This window comes from Carlito syrichta, unplaced genomic scaffold (genome assembly GCF_000164805.1).
Source record: "Carlito syrichta isolate Samal-C Ts95f unplaced genomic scaffold, Tarsius_syrichta-2.0.1 Scaffold315847, whole genome shotgun sequence".
NCBI lineage: Eukaryota > Metazoa > Chordata > Mammalia > Primates > Tarsiidae > Carlito > Carlito syrichta.
This window is the reverse complement of record NW_007259943.1, coordinates 226,855-246,817: the sequence shown is the minus strand read 5'-3', so window position 1 is coordinate 246,817 and position 19,963 is coordinate 226,855. Positions and strand designations below refer to the sequence as shown.

At 47.0% G+C, this 19,963-nt stretch overlaps 1 protein-coding gene across 2 annotated transcripts in view; it reads left to right on the top strand.

The window, feature by feature from the left end:
- FARP1 (FERM, ARH/RhoGEF and pleckstrin domain protein 1) overlaps nucleotides 1-19,963 on the top strand; it is a 292,674-nt gene that overhangs the window by 253,618 nt on the left and 19,093 nt on the right. For both annotated transcript variants that reach the window (XM_008073446.1, XM_021706666.1), the window contains 2 exons: nucleotides 14,607-14,688; nucleotides 19,878-19,945. In XM_008073446.1, the coding sequence (XP_008071637.1) occupies nucleotides 14,607-14,688; nucleotides 19,878-19,945 (150 nt within the window). The remainder of the gene's footprint in view (nucleotides 1-14,606; nucleotides 14,689-19,877; nucleotides 19,946-19,963) is intronic.

Genomic DNA, 19,963 nt, shown 5'->3' with positions numbered 1-19,963 from the left:
CATAGTTGTACCAGAGGATAAGATAGAAACAAAGCAGTGAATTTGCCTATAACCATAGTGTCTGCACACAGAAAAGGATTTCTTAAGACTGAGTGCCGTGGAGCAGTGAGGGACTGCCCTGTGAGGTTTCAACTCTTCCACTCCTGAGGTTTCCCAGCAGAGGCTGGCTATTTCCAGAAAGGGTTTACCTGTGGAGTGAAACCCCAAATCTTGCAGTGCATCAGGGTCTCGGGGGGTGGGGAGCCAGAGGGGGTATTGAAAAAATGCAGACCACCAGGCCCCATTCTGCCCTCTTGAGTCAGAACTTTGAGGGTGAGTCCCAGAAATGTGTTTGTAAAGTACTTCTTGAGTAAATTATGATGAATACCTTTTCTGGAACAACTGACCTGGCAGTGCCTCTGACAAACCTAAAATTCTCTGATCCTTGGTTTGCGTGTCACAGACTGATTATAACTGTTTCTTTGTTCTACAAGCAATGAATGAAGGAATATATGAATGAATGAATGAATGAACAAATGAGTGGGCACGTGAATGTGTGTCGGGCTGTGCCCATGGGTACTTGCATTGTCAAAGAAAGAGGTAAGCCAGGAGTGGTGGCTGAAGCCTGTAATCCCAGAACTTTGGGAGGCCAAGGTGAGAGGATTGCCTGAGCCCACAGATTCAAGAACAGCCTGGGCAACTTGGCAAGACCTTATCTCGGCAATAAATCAAAAATTAACTGGGTGTGGTAGCGTGAGCCTGTAGTTTCAGTTACTTGAAAGGCTGAGGTGGAAGGATTGCTGGAACCCAGCAGGTCAAGGCTATGATGGCTGTGAGCATGCCACTGCACTTTAGCCTGGGTGACGGAGTGAAACTCCAACTCATAAAAAGAAAAAAAAGAAAGAGGCAGGCACATAGGGCCAAGAAGGCCAGTTCCTCTGTAAGTGTAGGAGCCACATCCAGGGTGGGTACAAAGCATTGCTGACAGTTCTGCTTTGGAGGACACATGTGGGACATGAATGCCTCCCCAGAACAAGCAACTCTTGGGCTGAATAGACTCAATGAGAAGAATGGATCACAGGGAAGTTTATTCAAAAAGGAGGCAGGCACAGTGACTCATGCCTGTAATCCTAGCACATTGAGTAGCCAAGGCGGGAGGATTGCTTGAGCCCAGGAGTTGGAGACCAGCCTGGACAAGGTAGTAAGATCTCATCTCTACAAAAAAAAAAAAAAAAATCAAAAAATTAGCCAGGCATGGGGGCACAAGCCTATAGTCCCATCTACTTAGAAGGCTGAGATGGAAGGATCACCTGAATGCAGGTAGTCAAGGCTGTAGTGAGCCATTATCGTGCCATTGCATTCCAGCTAACAGAGCTATAAAAAATGAGTCCACCGTGAGAAACTGACAAACTGTGTGTGTGTGGGTGTGTATTCTATGTATGTATGTGTAGATATACATTTTTTTCCCATAGTGCTGTGATATGGGAAACACAGGTTGGCCTCGTATCGATCAGAATGAGTAAGATCCAAATTCAAGATCACACCACCACCTGAGATCTACAGTCCACTGTCTGTGGGCCTTGCTGAGCTGTGGGTAAAATGCGGATTGGTGACTACCTAATCAGGCTGTTCACAAACTAAATGGGACCATGTCTGTAAAGAGCTTTGTGTACTGCCTTCATGGAGAAAGGGGGGAGAGACAATCATTTTTTAAAAATAAACTTCTCATTTTGAAATGATTTTAGAGAAAAATTGCTAAGACAATAGCTTCTGTACACTCCTTACCTCTCCCTTCCCCCTGATGTTAACATCTTACGTCACCATGGCAGATTTGTTAAAACTAAGAAACCAGTGTTGGTATGTTACTAATAATAAGTTCCAGATTTTATTCAGTGTTCGTATTTTAAATTATTGTTAATGAAAATAAATCTAAAGTATTTTGCACCAAAATTTGGTACATAAATGAGCTCATTGGCATGATTTTACCCTTGCAATCCTACATGAATAATATACTTCATCAACGAGAAACTGTAGGGCAGAAAAAAGTAGCAGGAAGTTTTCCGGAATTAAGCTGGATCCCGGTTCAATAAACACACCTACCTGCCCCAATGTAAATGTCACCTTCTCTTAAGTAAATACACTACACCTGAGAAGAAGATGGATGCCCAAGGCCTGTTTTGTGCTGGCCAAGCCAAAGTTACCTGTTTTTTCCAAAAAACAAGTAAACTGGTTTGGTGAGTTCTAAAAACTTAGAGTGTTTTTTTGTTTTGAAAGCAGGTAACTTGGGCTTGTGTTTACTCAGCTGTTCAAATGTATTCAGAGAAAGCTACTTACAACCTTTGGCACACAGTCGGGACTCCCAATGCCACCGTGGGGTGACTGGCAGACATAAAGTGCAAGATGGCCAGTTGGTTCCCCAGAGATAGATGGAAGGTCTGCTTTGCTACAGAGTGCCTTGGCGGATTCTGCAGGGTACAAAACTCTGCTTACGAGCTTGCAGGGAGCTGGAAGACAGGGAACAATCATACAACATGACCTTTGAAATGGGTTGTGGGATACATGTAGTTTTCAAGGATCATCAGCTGCGTATTTCAGAAGAAACGTGGGCCAGGGTTATGTGGAAAGCAATGTAGGAGTCTAGCCAGGAGGAATGGAAAGACTGGATGTAGAGATATCACTGAATGGTCAGGGCTCATTGGGAAAAAGGGTAAGGAAAGGGGAGGCCCTGGATTTTCAAACACAGGTAATGGGAGGGTGGGTATGAAAATGGGGGAGAAATTAAAGGAGCAAAGAAGAAGCAAGTAAAACAAGGGACAATCAGCTTGCATTGGGCACAGTCATTCTGAGGGGTTGGTAATGAAGTACTCCTGACAGTTGGAGATGTAGGTCCCAGGCTTGGGAAAGAAATCAGGCATAGAGGTGTGAGTTTGGAAGATATCTTCAAGAAGAATCAAATCTTCAAGGAAGAGACTGTTAAGAGGAAAAGAGAACCAAGGACAGATTCTTCTTGACTATACCTTTATGACAGCTTTCTTTTCATAAATGTAGATTATGGCAGGACAAAACCAGCAAAGGAAGTAGAAGAAGCCACCAGGGATTTGAAAAAAGAATGAACTAATGGGTGTAGAGTCCAGAGGCAAGTGGGTCTTGGAGAATGGAAACCAGGAAGGCAAGGATGGTTTGAGAAAAGTGGTTTCTGGTATACAAGAGTAGACTCAAGATGGAAGGAAGCCCTTTAGGGGGGAGAGATGTGAGAAGGGCCTCTATGAAGAATTGGCGGTCCCTCCAGGACAGAGAGGAGGCTCTTTCAGGGAAAGGATACTCTTGCAGACCGTGATCAGGAATTTCACAGGTGGAGCAGTATTTTCTCACCATGACACTTGGAGGCTGAAGCAGAGATAACTGAATAGACTCAGAAAATTGTTTCACTGCCTGAAAAAGTGAATCACCTTTATGGTAGCACTGATGAGCCATCATAGAACAAAGCCCAATAAAATATTTTTCTCATCATTCTATCAGCTGACACTCCTGTAAGCAGGTCAGGCAGAGATACTGTTCTTCTCCAGGCCTTTGGGGGCTCCTTGGAGTGGCCACCACCACTCATGAGGGAGCTCTCCCTTAAACAAGTAGCAGACAGGTTCTCTCAAAAGAGGCATGTGTCCTCTTGTGGTTGGTACAGGAGCTCCAACCAGGCCTGAGCACACTCCCATGTTCCATACGTGTGTGCATGCAAACATGCGCACACAGTGCTCACTCACCCTTCCAACCTTCCTCTCAGATCCAACCCATGGCACCACACCCTAGAGAGGTCACCCACATCTGCTCATAGCTTCAGCACAGAGGAATGACACAGGCTGATTTGTGCAGATATAGGATACCGTTAGCTTTAGGTTCCCCAAAGCTGCTATATGTGGGCCACTCCTCACATCTATACAAGGAAAGGAACTGATTTATATATTATTTTGTTGTTGACCAAGAGAAAAATGGCAGTAAAGATTAACTACAGAGAATCTTTTTAATTGAGTAATAATTACTGCCTCACACACTTTGCACAAGATTGGATCCTTCTTCCTAGACATAGTACAATGGGAAAGGTCCTGGCTACACTGTGGCACATTTACTAAGGGGCAGTAAAGACTTTTTTCTTTTAGAGTAAAATTAGCCAGCAGCGCCTCTTCTTGTGGAATGTTCTAGTGTGTCATATCCCACTGTCTCATAGGCTCTCAATACTCCCAGTGTTCTCACACTAATGAAATCAGTGGTGAACAGGAAGTTAGGGTGACAGTGCTGGACTCAGGAATCTGAGTCATGTCGGTAAAGTCCCTTAACCGCCTTCATTTTTCTTCCTGTAAAACTGACTTAGCCCAGATCAGGCACCCTGGCCCCGGCCTCTTCCTGTGTCTCCATCATCTCTCTCTCTCCTGCATTAATCGCTTCTCATCTAGAGTCTCTGTGACTTAAGCCACATCTGACTAACTGCTCTGCCAGACCATAGGTTCCTGTAGGGGCAGCATTCCTGTGTCACTGACCCTATGCTAGAATTCAGTATGACATCTGCTTGTATGAACGAATGAATGAATGGGTTCTTGCTTGTGAACTGCATCAAGCTCTTGTCAAGACTCATTTTTATTGTTGCTTTAATCCTTTAATGCCTCGTCTTCCTCAACAAAATTTTGAGACAGTTTCTAGATCTCACATTCTAAGAAAGGGATAAGGACCCAGAAGCTGCACTGTTCAATATGGTAGCCACTAGGTACATGTGGCCATTTAAATGCAATTAATTTAAAGTAAATCACAGTTTGGTTTCAAGTGCTCATTGCCACTGTGGCTAGCAGCTATTGTTCTGGATGGCAGATATCAAGTCCACTTCCATCATCACAGAAAGTTCTGTTGGACAGCAGTGACCTAAAGAATGAAGACAGAATACCACATTCCTTCTCAGTGCCACAACTAACACAGAGCCTGGCACACCACAGGTGTTCAAGGTAGTTACAACACAAATGCATGAAAATGCATTGGCTTTCCTTCCTCCAGGGTGAAACTTGCAGTGGCCATTTGTCTTATGTTGGACTTCAAAGGCTCCATGACTGACTGAGCTTTTATAAAGCAGAGGGGACAAAGCAAGTGAGGATGGACAGTGCTTTAAACTTATAAAATCACATTTGAATGTAATGTTTGTGTCGTCAACATTAATAATAAACTACCTTTGGTGAGTGGTTACTGTGTGCACGCTCTGCCTGTACGTTACCCCAGTGTAGAGTCACATCATCGCTCAAAGTCAAAACCATCTCCACGCTAAGTCTTTGTATACATTTTCTCACTTGATCTTCAAAAACAGGGGTTGGTCAACTATAGCCTATGGGCCAAATCTGGTCTGCCATCTGTTTTGTTAATAAAGTTTTATTGAAACACAGCCATGCCCATTCTTGCACTTACTGTCTATGACTACTTTTGTGCTACATGCAGAATTGAATAGTTGCAACGGAAACTATATGGCCTCAAAACCCCTGGCTCTACAAAAAAATCCTGCCGGCTCTTGTTCAAAAAGAACTTTCTAGGTGGGTGCAGTAGTTCACACCTGAAATCCCAGTACTTCAGGAGGCCAAAGCAGAAGCATCCTTTGAGCCCAGGAGTTCAAGATCAGCCTTGGCAACAATAGCAAGACTCCATCTCTACAAAAATAAAATAAAATAAAAAAGTTAGCCAGGCATGGTGGCACACACCTACTCAGGAGGCTGAGGCAGAAGGATCTCCTGAGCCCAGGAGTAAAATTAGCCAGCAGCGCCTCTTCTTGTGGAATGTTCTAGTGTGTCATATCCCACTGTCTCATAGGCTCTCAATACTCCCAGTGTTCCCACACTAATGAAATCAGTGGTGAACAGGAAGTTAGGGTGACAGTGCTGGACTCAGGCCGCAATGAGCTTATATTGTACCACTGCACTTTAGCCTGGGTGACAGTGAGACCCTGACTCAAAACAAAACAAAACAAAACTTTCCCCAAGTGTAAGTATTATTATTCCTAATTTATGATTAGGAAAATGAAGTCAAGAGAGGTTGAGCCCCTTGCCCATGGTCATACAGCCCGTAAGTGACAAAGGCACGCCAGGTCTGAGCTGACTCTGTGGCTTGTCCCTTCAATACTATGTTGTTGAAGGCTAGGATATTCAACCTTGGAAGGGGACAGGGGTCCTCATTCTTCAGAGAGGGAGTGTGGCTTGCTCTGGGCCACATGGCAGAGCCACGGCCATGCCCCCTCCAGCACCCAAGTCTCCAGTCCCCTGGCCTTCCTCCTGCCTGGCTTAGGGAGGCTGGGTTCCTGCCTGGGAGACCCTCCTGTGCCTCCCTCCCCCTCTTGAGGTTCATGAGCAAGAATCTCATGGCATCTGCTCAACACTGGGCCTGTGGTGACTTCGTTTGCAGAAGTGTCTCCTTTAGGTCTCAACCCCACGAATGTTGATTAGAAAAAAATTCTTAATTGAGCAAGACACTTTTTGTGGCAAAATGGCCACGACTGGGATGGTCATGCCAGAGGTGAGTCCTGTAGAACTGGGCCCTGCCTCTTCCTCAGAGCCTGTCTGGCCACTCCCGAATGATTATGACAGAATTAACAACAATAACGCCCACGAGGCACTGTTCCAAGCACAGTACACTGAAGACCTCATTTAATCCTCACAGCAATACTGGGGTAGGTACAGATGAGGAGACCGAGGCACAGTGAGAAGTAACCTGCCCAAGGTCGTGTAATTAATACGGACTTAAACCAGGCACCGTGGCTTCTGAGTCTTCACTGTGCCCCCTCCCTCTACTGCCTCTGACACTTGTGGTTTGATTTTCTGACCTGACCTTTCACCTTCTCTCTGTGAAGTTTCTTCCGGGGCCTTAGTTTCATAACCAGAGACGTTTGGCTGAAGGAACTAACGGAATAAGAAGGAAGCACCCTCCCTCCACGCAATCTGTTTTCAAACCACATGGACTATTTGGCATTATTCTCTTGAACAAATGGAAACTATTAGCCTTCTTCTTCCTTCCCCGTGGAGTCCTAGAGAAGCTTTCGTGTTTTGTTATGTAGCACTCCTGTGATGTCTTAGGAACTTCTGCAGAACCATATCTCACATCTGTGTTCCTTACTTCCTGTCATGTCTGGGAAATTCTTGAGCAGGGATTTTTTTTTTTTTTTTTTTGCCTCTAGTTGAATCACACATGAGGTAGGACACAACCCTGGGGACTTAGGGAAGAGACCAGTGACTTGTTCTTTGCCTGAATAACTCTGCCTAGCGTCTACATAGGTGCCGGAACCATCATAGCCTGACACCAGGCTCCTTCCATGGTAGCGTTGAGGGCTTTTATGTTGTTGCTTTGATTTGAGGAGCAGACAGGTTGGTGAAAATGTTACTGGTGGTAGTTTTTGCTAACGTGAATTGAGTGCACCCCATGTTCCAGACACCATGAAACGCTGTTCCTATGTTGTTTCGTCTTTACAAGAATACTGTTAGATAGATGTTATTGCTGTTGTAGAGGACTTCATAGGGAGGCAAGGAGGTTTAGAGAGGTTAAACAACCTGGTCAAGGCCACACAGCTAGTTAAGGGTGGAACTGGTGTTTGAACCCAGGCAGTCTGTCTGCCTGTATCCCTTCAGTTCTAGAACCTTTAGGGCTAACGTTCAGAGGGAAAAAACCCCAAGAAGCAGTTTCGTGACTGTTGGCCTGTAGCATGAGCACGACTTCCTGGCTCCCAGGATACCTCAGCACAAAACAAGATCTAAAGCGTTGCCCTGCCATTCTGACTGTGGGGTCAGGGACAAGGCCGTGATGCTCCTCTTCTTCTCGGTCACACCCTGGACTGTTTGGTGGCAGGAGCCATCTCTGCACTTCCTAGCCTTTTCGTGTGACCTGTGTGCTATCAGTTAAGACAATCAGTTAGGTCAAGTAGGGAAGTAAAAATAAAAAACTAAAGTCATTGGAGTCAGATGGACCTTAGTTCAAATCTCAGTTCTGCCCCTATGTGCTGCTGTGTGACCTTGGGCAAGTTTCTGCATGTTTCCAGCATCAGTTTCTCTCACTGTAAAGTGGAGATGATGATATCTTGCCTATGAGGGATGAGGGAAGGAGCTTATAAAGCATCTAGAATAGTTTCTACAACATGGCAACCTTCAACACATGGTAGCCAAAACCCTCCTAATGAAAAATTTGCATCCACTCCCTGCCCCCAACACATATGCACGTGTATCTTGTGCTGTCCTGAGGGCTGAAGCCCTTCCTTGTACTAATATAGTAAGTCCCCTACATATGAACAAGTTCCTGTCTGAGAGCATGTTCACAAGTCCAATTTTGTTTGTAAGTCCAACAGAGTTAGCCTAGGTACCCAACTAACGCAATCAGCTATATAATACTGCACTGTAATAGGTTTCTTATACTCTTCACACAAGTAAGCCATAATAAAACAAAAAATAAAACATTTTAAATCTTAACAGCACCTTGAACAATACAGTGAACTAACTTACGTGACTGGACATGTGAATGCATGCTTGCATCTTTGAAAGTTCACAACTTGAAGGTTCGGATGTAGGGGACTCACTGTACCGTCAACCCACGGGAAAACTGAGGTTCTTTTGCACGTCTTCATCCAGCAGAAAAGCAACAGAGTCGGTTAAGAATCCTGAAGTCAACAAAATTGGCCAGATCTTTCTTGTTTACTCAACAGATATTTACTCTGCTTCTACTACAGGGCAGTTCCTCCTCTCAGTGTGTGGTGAACAAAACAAACCACAACTCCTGCTCTTCTAGAGCTCACATTCTCCTTGGCCCCATAACAAGAAAGTGGCCAGAACCAGCCTGAGAAGATGTAAAGGGGAGTCCAGGAGCTCCTGTTCTGGGCTCTCCTCATCCCAAGAGGTTGGTGGCTACCTGGTCCCTTTCTCAGGGGAAAAGTCATTGCCAGTGTCCTGGAGGTATGAGCTGAATCACAGCTTTGAGACAGGCAGGGTTTGTGCAGTGGAGTACTTTGCATCTCTGCAGCATCATCTTCTTTGACCATCGAGACCACGTGGAATTAGCCTCATCTTTATCCCTACGGAAAACGAGGCTCAGAAGCGGGGCATTCCTGCCTGAGGTTGTAGAGTGTGAGGCTGGGCAGGACCACACCCTTTTCCTCCTTGGCCAGATCTGGGAGGGAAGTAGCTGGAAACATGTCTTAGTCCTTGGTTCTCTCTAGAGCAGCCGTGTGGTGGAAATAGTCTCCATCTGCACTGCCCAATAGCACAGGCACCGGCCCTGCCTGTGCGGCTACTGAGTGCTTGGAAGGTGGCTGGCGTGACCGCAGAATTGAATTTTAGAGTTCCGTATTAAGTGAGGTTAAATAATGCCTGGGTGGCTGCCATGTTGGTTCTAGAGGCTTAGGGGGAAGGAACTTTGGAGTGGAAAAAGGTGGATGGATGCAGTTTTCCTGGCCCATCGTGACAGACTGCCCCATGCACCATGTCCTGTGCCAGCCACTTCCCAGAACTCCAAGTCTTTGAAGTGGTCGTTGGAAAAAGGCAGGACTCAAGGACGGTTCTCCGAGCCCTTTATTCCTTACATCAGCCAGATCAAGGATACTTCTCTTGTGTGAAAACGTTTGTATGAAGAAGGTTTTCACTGTTTAAAAAAAAAAAAACCAAGACTGTACAAAAGGGTTTAAAATCATGGCTGTAAAAGAAAACATGGCCATATGCAGTGGCTCATGCCTGTAATCCCAGCCCTTTGGGAGGCCAAGGCAGGAGGATCACTTGAGCCCGGGAGTTCAAGGCCAACCTGGACATCATCGCAAGACCTCATCTCTACAAAAAATTTTTTAAAAAGAAGCCAGTGTGGTGGTGTACACCTATTGTCACAGGTACTTGGGAGGCTGAGGCAGAGGATCCCCTGAGCCCAGGAGGTCAAGTCTGCGGTAGGCCGTGAGCATGCCACTGCACTCCAGCCTTGGCAACAGAGTGAGACTCCAGCTCAAAATAGTAATAGTAAAAGTAGTAATGATTAAAGAAAATACAGCAACACACGAAGCTGTGTAGTCTAGCCTGAGAAAATACAAAATAGAAATTGGAAGGGAGTGAAGACAAGATATATATTATGGGAATGCTAGGAGGGGGAATCACTTATATATTTATTGTATAAACTTATCTAAAACTCAAAACGTCCTGTTGGGTTGTTTGTTTTGAAGACACTTTAGGGACACTGTGTGTGGCCTTCCGATTATTTTCTGCCCTGAGCAGGCTACTTGCTTCCTGTCTGGATGACAGGGATGATGGTTGTTGGCGATTGTTTCCTTTTAAACTATTAGCACAACTGCATATTCTCAGGCATAATCCAGAGCTAGTTTTTTTTTTCTGGATTTTCTGCCATATTCCCGACTGTAGAGCCACTCCATAGTGCTCTGAGAGCCAGCTGCATTCCTTAGACAAACAAAAACGATTTCTTCAGTCACCAAGATTGCAGGTGGGTTTCTACTGGAAGACACTTGACAGAGGACCTTGAGGGAGGTCGCAGGGCGGATTTGACATGGCTCTTCTCTTCCACTGCATTGTTATGTGCCCTGCTGACAACAGGAGTGAGCCGGTAATGACACCAGGGTCCTACCTGGGCACAGTCGACCTGCCTATGACTGGGCTGTCACTTTTGCTTCTCTTAATCAACTTGACCTGATGCTGAGCCTCAGAAGAAAAGAAGTCGTAGTTTTGAGCAGCCTAAGAGTATAACTGACCCACAGTGGCTGAGAATGGCAGATTTCTGTCTTCTGTGTCACCTGCAGCTCCCAAGGGAAATGCCACACCATACCCCTACCCCGGTGAGGACATCTCTTGCACAGATGTCTTCTCTGTAAGTGGGCATGTGAATTAATGTTAAAATGTACTCTGTGGATTTCAAAGGATATTGAAATCATATATATCACGTGCAGATAATACCATATATATATAGTATATATAATCTGTTAATATACTTTATTACTTTGGCTAATTTGTTTTCTTTTTGGACCCAGTCACCCTCCCTACATTATATATCAACATAAGATTTGGGCCAGATACAGTGACTCATGCCTGTAATTCTAGCACTTTGGGAGACTGAGGCAAGAGGATGGCTTAAGCCTAGGAGTTCAAGACCAGCCTGGGCAATAGAGCAAGATCCCTATCTCTACAAAAAAATTTTTATTTTAAAATTAGGCAGGCATGGTGGCATGAGCCTGTAGTCCCAGCTACTTGGGAGGCTAAGAGAGGAGCTTGAGCCCAGGAGGTCAAGGCTGCAGTAAATTATGATCGTGCCACTGCACTCCAGCATGAGCGACAGAGAGACCCTGACTCACAAAAAGAAAAGCAAGGCCAAATGTTATGCATTCCAGAATACATGTGTCCCCCCCCCCCAAGGAGGCTACCTCCTCCCCAGGATCATGATACCTTCGGGAGAACTGGAAGAGTGCATTGCCAGTGAGGCCATCAGCACACTGGGAACTGTTTCTTTTGGAGGTCTAAATGGACGTGATGTTGCAGTTAGGGTTGTGATTGGCTAGCTTTGCCCCACCTGTAATTACAGCCTGCCAAAGTGTTTCTTGGCCGTCAGAGACAAAAGCCACAGTGTGAGACCACTTTCTGCCTGCTCTGAAGGGGTGATGGGACAAGGCCCACCCTTGTAGACAGTCCTGCTGTTGGTCAGTGACCCACCCACGGAGCGGTGGTCATTTTTGTGTCCTTTTCTTCTCTCTATCAGTCCACTGCTGAATTACCAGTTAGCTACATTGTGGTGAGAGTTGTTTTTCGCCAAGGTCAGGAAGAATCGATCAAGTCCATGGTGTATATGCCTGGGGTGGGAGGGTGTATGTTCAGTTCTTTGCCGAGATGAGTAAATTAATTATGCTGTACAGGTCAGGATTTAGCGTCTGGGCAGCTTCTTAGAAGACTACACGGTATTCCTAAGTGATATCGTCAAAAGGTTTTTCGTCGAAGTGGCTGTGTGGCAATTACCCGGATACCAAATATGCGGCCCTGCCTTCCAGACAAGGACCCCTTTCTCGGGAGGCTAACATGCGGAGGAAGTTATGGAAGAGTTCTAATTACTGTTTCATGTTCTTGATAATAAAACGACCTTTTCGCTGTTCATAATAATGTGAACACTTTGGACTTGTGGATTTGGTGGCCATGCCACATAAAGGAAGTAAAAACATGAAGGTGTTTCTACGTGGGCAGTGGGAGTTTGAGTGTTTTCCCCAGCGTGTTTAGACCCAAGTAGGGCTGGGATTTGCCGTGTGAGCTGGGATGTGGATGGGACAGTGGGGGAGGGACAGATGTGCCTGTCCTGTTGGCACTGACTTCAGGGCCTCCCATCCTGTACTCACTGCAACACCCAGTGCTGACCCCTTTAAATTTAGGGGTACCCACGTAGGGGACTGATGCCACCGCCCAGATCCATTTCTAAGATGAAAGAGGCTGGAGACTTAGAGAAGCAGCTACAGCACTGATAGCAAGCCGATTGCAGTCAAGAATGGCCCCTTGAGTTGGGGTTTTAATGTCAGTAGATTTTCTTTTAATAAGTAGTTGACAAAACAACAGAGGAAGCAAAATACATGCCGCTTGGCTTCCGTACCAGTTTCTTGTCGCCCTCCCCAGGGCCCCCTTTCCATCCCTTCATTTCATCTTGGTCAGGGTGTTGCCCATGAGAGAGAGGAGGTCGCTTGTTACTGACGGAAGCCAGAAATCCACCCAGTGTCCTCCCCTGCCCACCCAACCCAGACTTTCATGAAAAAACCTACGTGGTGTCCTTTATACTCGAGAGCTTTCCTAGGTGCGTTGTCAAACGTTGTGCCCATTTAAACGGTGTGCCCATTTGAAGATTCTGGGGCCAGTTGTTTAAGTTCCAGATAATAGGTACCACATGCCCACAAGTCAGGTTTAAATTGGATCTTGCCTCCTGTTATGAGTTAGTTGTTTAGTGAAAATCAGGTCATTCTGGCTTAGTGGCTGGGTCCTTCTTGGAAGAGAGGAGCCGCTTTGTTCAGGTGTGGAAAGCAGTGGGGAGGGGGAGGAGAACCTTCCAGCTCTTCCAAGAGCTCATGTGATATTGAAGGTACAGGTGAGGCAGGTGCTTCTGAGTGGCAGAAGTCGTCCGTTTCAGGAGAGCGCCCTTCGGCTTATTCCCTTTCTGCTGTGTGAGTGGAAGAGCCACCAGTAAGTGACAGGCAAAGCCCAGTCACATTAAGCATCAGCAAAACGGCCAAATGATCAACTGCTTGGTAATGATTTGATTGATCACCATTTGCCAAAAAGCTCAAGACACCTCAACCCTGCAGTTGACGGGACGAGATGACATGCAGTGATTATCAATGAGCTGAATGTCTCCAAAGGAGAGCCTGGGTCTACGTCACATGTTGGTGCAATCCCCGGTGACCCCATTTTGCTTCATTGAGGGAGAGGGACACTGGAAGTTAACGGAAGTTTCTAGCTTGGGAAGGGACAGTGATATCATTAAGAAATAAGATGGCAAAAGAGGATGGGGTTTTGGAAACAAGATCTTGAAGTCTTGAGCTTCTTGAGTTTGAGACACCTGTGGGGTCACTCTTGTGGAACCCTCTGAAAGGTCTGAGACATACAATACCTTGGTCAGTCATGATTTGGCAGCATGGAAACCATGGTGAACAGAAGGGATTATACAGGGAGACATAGAGGGTGGACAGAGAAGGTGACCACCAATGGATTTCCAAAGAACACAGGTGTCTTGGGGATGGTCTGAAGGAGTTGGCCACAGGAATGGAAGGTTGACCTGAAGAGAACTGAGAGCGTCTAGCAAGAAAGGCTTCCTGAAGCTGATGAGGGCCACATGTTGGGGCGATTTGCCTGCGGAGACTCGATAGGAAGAAGAGAGATTGGCTCAAGCAATTCAGAGACTTAACAGCAACCTTCCCAGACCGTTTCGGGGCCAGGATAGAACCCAGATTTTAATTAGAAGAGGAGCAGTGCTGATGATGCCATCCCAGTGGAAGAGAACAGAACAGGATGAAGACTGACAGCCCACGGAACAGCAACAGGAGACCCAGAAAAGGGCTGGGAGGCTGAGGAGTGCTGTCTCTTCTTCCATTTTGTACAAGCATGAGTTATCTGAAAGGTCTGGGTGCTCTCAGTCTCCCCATATGTGATTTACATTAGATACTTATTTGGAACCAGTAGGATAAATAGTGTATCTTATTGCCTGGAATGCAGACCCAAGAGCAACCTGTTTCTACTCGCGATGACTTTGCTGCCTCCCAGGTTTGCTTAATTAAGCGAGTGCATCGTCCTGGCCCTCCTCTGTTCGTCTGAAGATCCTTGACAAATCAGAGATTGAGTCAACAGTCAGGCAGGTCCGAATGCTCCTCTGAAAGCCATTTCTCTCGTGACTGGAGGGTTCTCAGCCCCACACCTGGGGGGTGCATGTAACCACGGCCCTCCTGACCTGGGTGATTGACTGTTTCAGTCCACTTTGAATACCTCCCACCTCCAACTGGAAGCCCAGCACCAGTGCAAAAAAAGTGACTGGAAAGGAAGTTGTGGGTTGATGCTTGTGGTCCCGGCTCGGCATCCTCTGGCCACTTGTCACTGTTAACGCTTTGCATTTCCAACCCTCTGCCCCAGGGAAGGCCGCTCCAATGCCCACATCAGAGGAGATCACCAAAGAATCGGGGACGTGATGCTGAAGAACGTTCAGGGCATGAAGGTGAGCTGCTTGAGGTTTGGGTGGGGCAGGTTCACCTGAGGTGATCCTTGGGCTGTTGGGGGCAGGCAGGGGGACAGCATTGGCTGCAAGCCCTACCCGTCTGCACGTGTGGCCGCATTTGACTGTCCACACTCAATGCAGAGCATCAGAGGATAAGCGTTTTTGGCAAAAGATCCCTCCGGCCTTCCTAGATAATTTTTTTTTTCAAAACATTAAGAAAAATCCAGTCACTCTGGGGCAAGCACTTTGAGTTGTTTTGTTTCCAAAGCTCTGCAATGTATCCAAAACAACATGGACAAATCATTCAGCACTTTTTTTTAAGCTGTAGACATAACATTGTTTGGTTGACTGAACATTTCATGTTCAGTCAATCATTTCGGCTTTTTCTAAGCATGACAAAAATACTGGATTCAGAGCTATGTAAGAATTCAAGTAAATTCTATTACTTTAAATCAGCATACAAGGCAAATATATTTGTAACCATCTAGCAATACCTACCCAATTAAGTCAGTGAGTATCAAGCCAATACTCTACCACATTTTAAAAATGTGTCCCATTGCTTATATCAGAAATTTTCATTTTTACAATTTTTCATTTTAATCCACTAATAATTCCTTTAATATAGAATATGTTAATACATACAGTTTACCTTTTGAATACATCTATGTTCGTATTTTAAAGCAATCTTCCTGTATCTCATTTGCCCAGATACAGAACCTGTCTGATAACCGTACTAACTGATGACTGCCCAGAGCAAGCTAGTAAGCCCCTCAGGCAGGTAGGGGCTCATTCTGCCCCCATATCAGCCCATCCATCCATCCATCCATCCATCTATCTATTTGGTACTAACTGATCACCTACGGCCTAGGAGGCACTTATAGAATACAGTGACTGCTGAGGTTTGAATTCCTTCCCGCAAATCTGGCTACAATGGTTTAGCGTTTAATTTTTTTCCCCTTAGACGGAAGTATCTCATATGCCTCCATATGGTGGGGCCAGTGGCACAGAAGAGACGGGATCAAATGCTACTCGAGAGGGGCGTCCTGTCAGTCTCTCTCTCTTAACAAAGATTAAGATATTATTTACCAGATCCTGAGTTATTGTTCATCGGGTTCCAAAAGTGACACTTTGCAATTCCGGGCAATGTCAGAGGCCAAGGAAGTAACTGTAGAATCCTATGCGAGAAAGAAAAGCAAGAATGACCTAGCGGGTGCCCCACCAAGATACAAGCTAAGGTTGATATCCAGGCTTGGTGTGACAATAGCAGATGTTGTCTCTGCCTTCCATGGTGGTTTGCGAAATGAGTATATCTTATTTTTTTAGAGCAGTTTTAGCTTTCCAGAAAAATTGAGCACAAAGGGGAGTTCTCCTGTCTTCCCCTCCCCCAGCACACACAGTTTGCTCCTGGCATCATGCGTGCGCTGGTGGGTAAGGGTGTTAACACTGATAAGCCAATGCTGACACAAGTATTAGCTGAAGCTCACCATTTATGTGAGGGCCCACTCCTGGTGCTGGACATTCCGTGGCTGTGGACAAATGTGTAATGAACAAATGTGTAATGACCTGGGTCCACAGGACAGCATCACTGCTCCAGAACTCCCTGTGTTCCACCTATTACCTAGCCCTGTGCTTTTTCTTGGGCCATTCTGGATTCTCACCTTTTCTCACCGTGTCCCCTTGTGTGAGATCATAAGCCTGCCTGGGAGAAGGCTGCCTGGGAGAAGGCTGCCAGAGGCTTGGACTCTGCCCCGGGCCTTCAGGGACAGTGTGAAATAGTCTCTGTTTGCTGGCTTTCTTTGGTGCCCTTCTCTGACCTAGGTCCATGGAGGCTGACATTCAGCCCTCTCCGCTAACCCAGCACCAAAGACCTCCTAAAAATAGATCCGATTTCCGTTCCTAGTGTCCTTTCTTCTGGGTCTGGCAAGCTGGCATTTCTACCTTCAGCCGCTTCCTCGGCTGTGCTGGCATCTTGGCAATGTGCGGATGCCATGACCGTGTACAACATGGAATAAAATAAAAATAGATGGAGAAGCTGTGAGAACCACCAGAAGCCTTTTTGAGAAATAAGTTGGGTTGTTTTTTATTGTGGTCATTATCATTGGTTTTAAAGGATATTTATAAAGCATGGAGGGGAACAGCAGAAAGTTCTAGAAATGTAGAGGCCCAGGTTAGCACTGTTGTCTAACAGGGTTTCTGGCATAGAGTGTCCTTCTGCCCCAACCCCCACCTATGCAGTTACCTACGTTGACAGGTGTAAGCAGGGCCTGCTGTCATTAGTCTTTGGCCTGGTTGGCTGTTTCCAGACTCTGTACATAGGAGCAAGGTCACATGAGCGGGGGAGCCTGGTCCAGGCTTCAACCCCCACCTGAAGGTCAGAGATCCCCAAATCGGGATCTTCCACCCAGACACATCCACCCAGATGCACAAAAGCACCAGGGGCCCCGGTGCCTTCCCTGCTCTCCTGGAGTGTCCGCCTCCCAAGCTTCCACGCCTGGTCCCTCTGCTTCTGACACCCCCGCCACTCTGCTCCTCTTGGCTGTCTGTTTTCTCCCTGGGGATGGCCAGGCCAGCTTCCTGACAAGGCACCACACCTCCCCTCAGCCCATCCTCCTAGCCCACTGTGTGTGGGCTGCCCAGAGCACTCACTGCTAGTACAACACAGAACTGACTGCTCCAAGCCCCGCTTTCCCTGGACGGGAGGGTCGAGTCCACACTCTACCCCTGATGAAGCAGGCTGCCCACTCTAGTCCCAGGCGACCTCGCCAGGCCCCTTCTTGCCGCCCGTCACTCTGCATTCTGGCCACCATGAACTCAGGTGTTCTTCCAGTCCTCAGCCTTGACTTGAGTGCATACCTTGCCTCACATGTCATGAATACATGCAGGCAGGACATGTAATGGGCACCTACTGCATGCCAGACCCCAAGGTGGTAGCAACATGACAATGGCCCCTCTCACAATCAGATAGGGGACTGTGTGTGTGATAGTGTTGCACAGAGCTACACATACACGCACACACATGCATACATGTGCACAAGTGGGCACAAACACACACATGAGCAAGGGGTAATATAGCTGGTGTACTGCACATGAGCTCCATGGATAGTGCCACTGCCACTCCCCTGGTGTTGATGTGACACTAGCTGTTCAAGATGTCCCCATTAGTAGAACCTGGGTGGGGGGTGCACAGTCCCTCACTGTATGTTTCTGACACCTTCCTGTGCATCTCTGTTTCAGAATGGAAAGTCAGAAAATAAACCTGGCAGGGGAGGCTGTGTGAGAAGGGCTAATAGGGACAGACGTAGCTTTTAGTGCAGGAGGACAGAGGGGTGGGGATCAGGGAAGACCCTGGGGCTGAGAGGGCCTACGCCTGGGTATGCATGGGGACATCGTGGGCAGAGGCTCTGGCTGCGAGCACCTGGCATATGTGAGTGCGAGGCAGGCGGGGGTGGCCCAGGGTGAGTCCCAAGAGTCTATGCTGGAGAAGTGGGAAAGATCCCATCCTCAGGCTGCCTGTTCAGTAGCATTTTAGAAAGTTCATTTTGGTGGGCCAAGTCACAGTAACATGGAGGGATGGAGACACCATCACAGCGGTGGATGGTCTATACAGGCTGGAACCAGGGAAGCGACTGCAGGGAAGCAAAAAGGTTTCCAGGATGTTTTCAGGAGGGTGACCGGATAGGACTTGGGGAAGTGTTCCAAGAAAGAAAGAATCTGGAATGTTCCCTCTATTTTTCTGTCCTGAGTAACTGGCTGATGGTAGCTTCGATCCTGAAGTTAGAGAATAAATGCTTTGGCCCCAGATGGAGCAGAAGGTAGTAGGCTTGAGTTTGGACACACCATGTTCCCAGCTCTCTCCAGAGCATGGAGTGGAGATATTGTTGAGACTGGACAGTCATCTGGATTCGGAATCCTCCTTTGGGAGTTACCAGCATACGAGAGCAAGCCCACCCTGGGAAGTCATTACCCAGTGAGACTTGAAGACAGTACCTAGTGTGGTGGCTCATGCCTGTAATCCCAGCACTTTGGGAGGTCAAGATGGGAGAATCGCTTGGGCCCAGGAATTTAAGACTAGCCTAGGCAGCATAGTGAGGCCTTGTCACTACAAAAAAATTTTTTTAAGTAAGCCGGGCATGGTGGTGCAAACCTGTAGTCCCAGCTACTTGGGAGGCTGAGGCAGGAGGATTGCTTGAGCCCAGGAGGTCGAGGCTGCAGTGGGCCATGATCCTGCCACTGCACTCCAGCCTGGTGATAGAGTGAGACCCTGACCAAAAAAAAAAAAAAAAAAAAAAAAAAAAGATAACTTCTGCTCTCGTGTCCTGGGGTGTCCCCTGCTACTTCCTTGTTATCTGTCTGGAAGTTTCCTTTCCTTAAAATCCCTTCCCTCTGGCCCAAGGGAATTCATTCCTCCTTCCATGCCCTGCCATCATACTGCAGCCTCTGTCTCTGTCTCCACCATGGCCGGGGAGAGTAGGGACTGTGTCTGTAAAGCAGTTGGGGACGTATTTTTAATAACACTTAACGCCTATTGAATGGTCCTGGTCTCTGTGTCATCTGAGGACACTTAGAAAAAAGCCTTGGGGCCCCCCTTGAGGTACTCCTGCTCATATGTTTTCCCTCCATTTTGCCAGTCCCAACTGTAAAAGACCACGCCTCTCTCTCGTGTTGTATACAGCTCATATATTTTATAATCCATATGTGTTTTCAACAGCCCAGTTCCTTGCTAGACCTTTTTATTGCATCCTGAGAACTTAGCTTAAAAAGCAAAGTAAATAGTAAAATTTGAACAGAAAACCAGACATCACATGTTCCCACTTCTCCGTGGAAGCTGAACGAAGGATCTGCAAAGACGTAGAGAATGGTGTTGACGACACTGGAGACCCAGAGGAGGAGGGGGAAGGGGGAGGGATGAAAAATCACCCATCGGGTACAGTGTACACAGGTGGGGGTGGCGCGTATACTTACCACCCAGATCGAAAACTGTGTATCCCTCAAAGCTGTTGAAATTTTTAAAAATGAACAAGTTTTAATTGAGAAAGATGAAGTTTAAGGAACCTAAACCAAGGGATGAAAGTGAGGGTGGCGCACTTCATTCCTTCAAGTCGACCTGGGTGGAACTTACCCGTGGCAGGTCCGGGGAACGGCCCCCTCCACACACACACACACACCCCTGCCCTCTCTGTCGCCCGCAGCACCTGGCGGCCCACCTGTGGAAGCACAGCGAGGCCCTGGAGGCGCTGGAGAACGGGATCAAGGGCTCGCGGCGGCTGGGGGGCCC